The sequence below is a fragment of the Hevea brasiliensis genome, chromosome 17 (genome assembly GCF_030052815.1).
Source record: "Hevea brasiliensis isolate MT/VB/25A 57/8 chromosome 17, ASM3005281v1, whole genome shotgun sequence".
Lineage (NCBI taxonomy): Eukaryota > Viridiplantae > Streptophyta > Magnoliopsida > Malpighiales > Euphorbiaceae > Hevea > Hevea brasiliensis.
In genome coordinates, this window is record NC_079509.1 from 41,400,310 (window position 1) to 41,406,508 (window position 6,199).

At 24.7% G+C, this 6,199-nt stretch overlaps 1 protein-coding gene across 1 annotated transcript; it reads left to right on the forward strand.

The window, feature by feature from the left end:
* The first annotated feature begins 1,412 nt into the window (after nt 1-1,412).
* LOC131175402 (uncharacterized) lies at nt 1,413-2,336 on the forward strand. The gene is made up of 2 exons (XM_058139598.1): nt 1,413-1,657; nt 1,886-2,336. Exons 1-2 carry the CDS (start codon nt 1,531-1,533, stop codon nt 2,122-2,124), a joined length of 366 nt encoding a protein of 121 aa, XP_057995581.1. The 5' UTR covers nt 1,413-1,530; the 3' UTR covers nt 2,125-2,336.
* The last annotated feature ends 3,863 nt before the right edge of the window (nt 2,337-6,199 follow it).

Here is a 6,199-nt window from a genome sequence, read left to right on the forward strand (position 1 = left end):
TTAGTACATATGTGGTTCAATTTTTACAATACTGATTTTTTTTTTAATTATGATTTTTAGTTTTTAAAATATTGATTTTTATAATTCGTGAGCACCCTACTTTTAATATTAAAGAAAATAAAATTACAAAAACTAATATATATAATAATATAAATATCCATCTAATTAAATTATATATAATGCTAGCTCTACAACAGCATTATATATATATATATATATATATATATATAAAGGAGCATCCAATTGAAGAGCTTGCGTGGAAGGAGAAAAAGGAGGTTGCAAGTATCATATTCCACAATTTCGGTTAGATCTTCCTTTTGAGCGTATGACAATCAAATATAAAGTAGATGGATGCTTTCAAAGGAAAATCGCCCAATTAAATGTCACGCTCGACTCTCCTTCGCCAAGAGAATAAACAGATCCTGAAAACCAATACAAGAAATAAATTACAATTCCTTACATCTGTTGTTTGCATCTGTTGTTTACAATTCCTAAATAAATGCAATATTTAGGAATAAAATTTTAATTATATTTTACTTACCCTTAAAGAAATAAGGTTCAAATTACTGTATATTTTCGTACATAAACTCTACTTATTTTTAGCAAACATAATTTAGGTAAGCTCATAAACAAGACACCAGTAGAAGTCTCCTAGTCCAGCTTAGCAAATAGATAAAATTTAAATTATTTAAGTATTTAATCTTGAAAGTTCTATAGATACACAAGCTGAATGAATTGGAGAAAAACCAACTGTCCGTTGTGAATGTTGTAGATGCTTTCAAAGGAAATCACCCTTTTTTATTTTTTATTTTTTATTTTTTATTTTTCTTCCTATTTACATGCATTTAGTAAAAGGATGGGACACATGCATCTTTTTTTCTTAAATTCAATATAAAAAATAATCTTAAAATTATTATATAAAAATTAAATAAAAATTATTTATTAAATATTTTTTATTAAAATGATATGTGCTTTTAATATAGCAGTTGATAATGCCAATTGCCAAGTAGTCAAGTAGATCCATAGGAGTGATAAAAACCTTCCAATTCATCAATGGCTGTCATTTATTAAGATTAGATTATTCTTTTAGTCATTGAAAATTCATTTTCTCGTATTAGTCTAATGCATTCTCACTAAAAAATTTATAATTTTAAAGTGTTTCTCAGCAGAATCAAATTATGCTTGATAAGCAACATACTCTCACCTTTCCACACCATAATCAATTAATTAACCGATCAAAATCTCATGCTGTCTCAAAAGAATGAATTGAATAAACAAAGTAAAAAGTGAAAACAGAGATTGGCTTTAACATCGTCAATGCATGGTTCTCATTGAAAAAGAACATATTCACTTAACTTTGTGCAATTTGAGCCACTAAACTGAAAACTCTCTTTACTTTTTGTTGCCTCAACAGCCAGAAGAAATCTTATAAAACCACTACAAAACCTGATTATTACCATTACCAAGTGCCAATCACACCTCTCTAACCCTTCTCCCTACAAATTGAAGTATTCAAAGGTAATTTTTAACATGAAGGGAGAAATTATCGCATGGTTATTCTTCATCATTTGTTTTAAGGCCCTTTCATATTGTGCTTGTGAAATTTCTATCACCCCACAGCAGCACCTACCCATGACTAGGGCAAAACAGCTCAAGGGTAAGTTTTTATCTATCTTTTTCCTTTATAATAAAGAAAACGAGTTACTTACCAATTAGTTTTAGGTCAGTGTTATTAGACTCATCTCTAGTACTATAAGGTTTTGAGTTTGAGTTACAGTTGGAAAAAAAAAAAAAAAGTTGAGTAGTAAATGTGTGACATTATTTATAACTATTTGATGACATGTATACTTGTGAGACAAAATTCAACATAGTCTTGTGCTTGCAGAAGTATATGAATCAATTGCCAGATTGAGAAGCAAAGACTATTCAAGAACACTAGAGAGAAAGGGTTTGCATGAAGTTGATGCAAAAAGCTTCCAAAAGTTAGCAAAAGGAGTTTATGGTGGTGCAGATGTTCTTCGTCCTCGATCTAAATCCAAAAATGGAGCTACTTCTTTGCACATGAAATCCTCTGCCCTCTTCTCAGCAACACTTGGGTTGATAATTTATGTTGTCTTCTTTTGATTGTTAATTGGAAGGGGCGACTTCTTTGGGATACGATTAAGAAGCAACTTAATTTGGATGAAAAAAAAAAAACAGAAGTAGAAGAAAGAAAAAGATGGTAATTGTATTGGTATATTTTGCTTTTGTTTAGAGTAAATGTTGTATTTTCTTCTTGTTGAATGGGCGTGAGTGAAATTGCTTGTGCATACAATATATCCTTTCCTTCTTGATCATCCAATTCAATCTCCAGATTCCATGGGAGAAGAAGCAATTATTGAAGATTGCTTTTAATTAATTTGTTACTGATTGGCGTAATTGTACCTATCCTATCTTATTTCCCATATTAAAGTATGAGACATATGCATAGACTATATATTTCACATTTTGAAAACTAATGTTGGAATAAGGTTCAATTCGCCCCATGTACTTGTTGGGGAGGTTCAATTTAGTCCATTTTTAACTTTTGGTCTAATTTAACCCATAAGTTTTGATTTATGCTCAAATTAGCCCAATTAACAAAAATGTGCAATTATTTAATTATTTTTTTAAATATTAAAATATTATTTTTATAATGTATAATTAATTAATAAAAATAAAAATATTATTTTTATTATTCAATATTATTAATTAAACTGAAAATATAAAAAAAATATTTTTATTTTTTCATATAATTAATTAAAATTAAAAATTATTACTATTCCAATTAATAATATTGAATAATAAAAATAATATTTTTATTTAATTAATTATACAATATAAAAAATAATATTTTAATATTAAAAATAATTAAATATTAAATAATTTATTTAAATAAATTAGTTGATATATAAACAAATTAATTAATTAATTATACAATATAAAAATAATATTTTAATATTAACAAAAGTCATTTTTTAATATTATTTAAACAAAATAATTAAATATTTTAAAAATGATATTAAAATATTATTTTTATATTGTATAATTTGAATAATTAAAATATTAAATAAATTATTTTTATATTATATTTTAATATTAAAAAATAATATTTTTGTTAATTGGGCTAATTTGAACATAAATCAAAATATATGGGTTAAATTGGATAAAAATTAAAAATTGACTAAATTAAACTTCCCCAATAAGTATAGGGAGCAAATTAAACCTTATTTCAAATAATATTACAATCACTATATTTGTACAGTTTTTTTTTTAACCCCCTATTCTAAATTGGTTAACAACTAACGTGTAATTTTTATTTTTATAACATATGTAGAAGGAGGAGGAAATTCATGTTGTTTGTCAATTTTTCTTGGGTATAAGAGAGAATACTGGGTGAGTTGTTTTGGACAATTTTTCTGATGCTTAAGTCAATAATTACAACTGGATATAATATAGAATTAAATAGAGAGAACTTCCTTGACTATAAAGGTTTGAGCTACTTATATAAGTATCGGATAAACTCTCGTGTCACTAAGTCTCTTAGATTCAACATGTATGCTGTCACCATTGAGTTATGTCTACTGTTATTATTATTATTTTTTTATAATGGCCATATTTTTATTAGTAAATTAATTAATCAAGAAAAAGTAAACAAACAACTATAATCTAATCCAGTATCACTAAAATTAAAGTCTGTTTGGACTATGATTTTAACCTATTTTTTAAGAAAAGCATATTAAACATATATATCAAATTTAACTTCAAATTAATTTTTAATTAATATATTTAAAGTAATACTTTTCTGCACAACAGCTTAAATAAACTTGTCAAATGAATCCTTAATTTAAAATATCAAAAATTTAAAATTATTAATTTAATTCGATTTGATTCGTTGAATATGAAATAAGTTTTGAATTTTTTTAGAGTAATCAAAGGATCAAAATTACACAGTTCATATTCTTTAGAATTTCCCCATCTCAGTATTTATCCTAAATAATTAAGAAGCAAAATAAGAATCTAGATGGAAATCAACATATCAATTATAAAAGAAAAAGGAAATAATTCTTCTTGACTAAGACGTTGCAAATAAAAACAATAAGAGATTCAACTATTTTACAAATGGGAATCCAGAAACAAAATTAACAATCAATTTTATCATAATAATCAAATGGAGTGAAATTATACATAAAACGTAATATCTGATCATAAAAAATAAAATAAATAATAAAAATACTCAAATCACTACTTTTTGTAACAAAAAATCAACTTTATTTATGTTGCCACACTCATTTTGAAAGTTGTCTCTAGAATAAATTTTAATAACTGTCCCTAAACTTATCTAATTGTAATATTACAGTCTCTCAACTTAACAATATAATCTAAAACTCCATCAACTTTCAAATTTTACACAGTAAAATCCCTCTAACATTCAATTATCAGTTTTTCAGTTAGACGCTGACCTGGATAGTTCCAGCATAGAGTTTAGTCAATATTTCTCTTTTCTCTCTCAAGCCATGTGTAAATTGAATCATTTTTCTCTTCATAGATAGAACAATTTTTCATGCGTAAAAAGAATAATTTTACACTTTGCATAAGAGATGAGAGAGAAATATTGACTAAGTGTCATGTGGGAGCTATTCACATCAGTTTCTAACTGAAAAATCAATAATTGAAAATCAGAAGGATTTTACTGTGTAAAATTTGAAAGTTTATGGGGTTTTATGTTACATTTTAAAGTTAAAAGACTATAGTATTACAACTATATAAGTTCAGGGATAGTCGTTGAAACTTATCCGTTGTCTCCATCATCATCTTTCACTTGATGCAAGAGCATGGAGTGCTGGGCAATGACGGATCCATATTATAAAAAGAGGGGTCAATTGACCCTTATAAATATAATTATTAAATTTTTTTAATAAAATTTAAAATTAAATAAGAGTATAATGGTATTTTATCAAAATAAAATTATATAGTCGTATGTGTGATTAATAACTTTTTAATCACCTATATAAAAAAAGATATATTTAATAGTATTAATAATATTGTAATTCTTAATATTTTTAGTATCAATTCAATTATAAAAAATTAATATCAATTTTTTTATTATTTTTAATAGTATTTTATTTTTATTTGCATATTGACTCTAGAACATAAGTTTTCTAGATCCGCTGCTAGTGAAGGGGTTGCTTTCTGCAGCGTCATTACCAAGTCACCAGTAAAAGAGACTAGAGCAAGTTGCAGACTCGCCAATGGAAGAATCGCATGCAGTTAGTAAGAGAAATTCTTATGTAGATTCAATTTATCATATAATTATGAAGGTATATGTAATTTAATTTTTAATTATTTTTATATTTATATAATTATACAAAATATAAATGATGTTAAGTGATTTGATTAGCCTTGGTTTATGAATGACTGACGTGGTAGACTTAATCTAGTTAAGAATCTCTCTTTAATAAAAAGAAATTTTTATTTAGATTTAGTCTATCACATCATTTATAAGCTAAATTAATCAAATCATTTTATGATAATATAATCATAGATAAATATTTGATTTAATTTTTATTATTTTTATGATCATATAATAATCATAGATAAATATGAATGATGAGGACCATAAACAACTCTATGATCACTTTTTTTTTTTTAAATTTTTTCTTAATTTTAATATATCAATGTTGACTTATCTGGTGGAAAGTTTTTTGTATTAAAAATTTTTTAAAGAAAAAATTATTATGAAGATTAAAATTTCAATATAAACACTTATTATTAAATTATTAAATAAAAAATAAATTTTTTTATTAAATATTTTAAAAATGATTTTTTTTTTTTTCATGTAGATCTATAGAGGTGATAAAAATCTTTATGGAGTGGTATTCAGGTAAAGTCCTCCTAACAATAAGAATTCCAAGGTTCAAACTCTTAACCTTAAGAGTATAATTCACATGGGATCAACTCCATATAACTAATCCGACCACTTATTGGTTAAAAGTAATTTTTTTTTTGTATTTATATTTGTTATATTTTTAGTTCAATTTTTTTATGTTAAGATTAATTTTTTAAAAAAACAATTTTAAAAGTATATTCTCCCATATCAATTTAATACATTTAGAATAAGTCATAATTAATAAAAAAGAGAGCTCTTATATCCAACTAATTTTCACCATCCTTGAACTTT

What these genes read in the sequence shown, in the direction of transcription:
- LOC131175402 (XM_058139598.1), top strand. Translation starts at nt 1,531, where the DNA reads ATGAAGGGAGAAATTATCGCATGGTTATTCTTCATCATTTGTTTTAAG. An exon ending in TAGGGCAAAACAGCTCAAGG is followed by an intron (nt 1,658 to 1,885) that starts GTAAGTTTTTAT and finishes TTGTGCTTGCAG; the next exon opens with AAGTATATGAATCAATTGCC.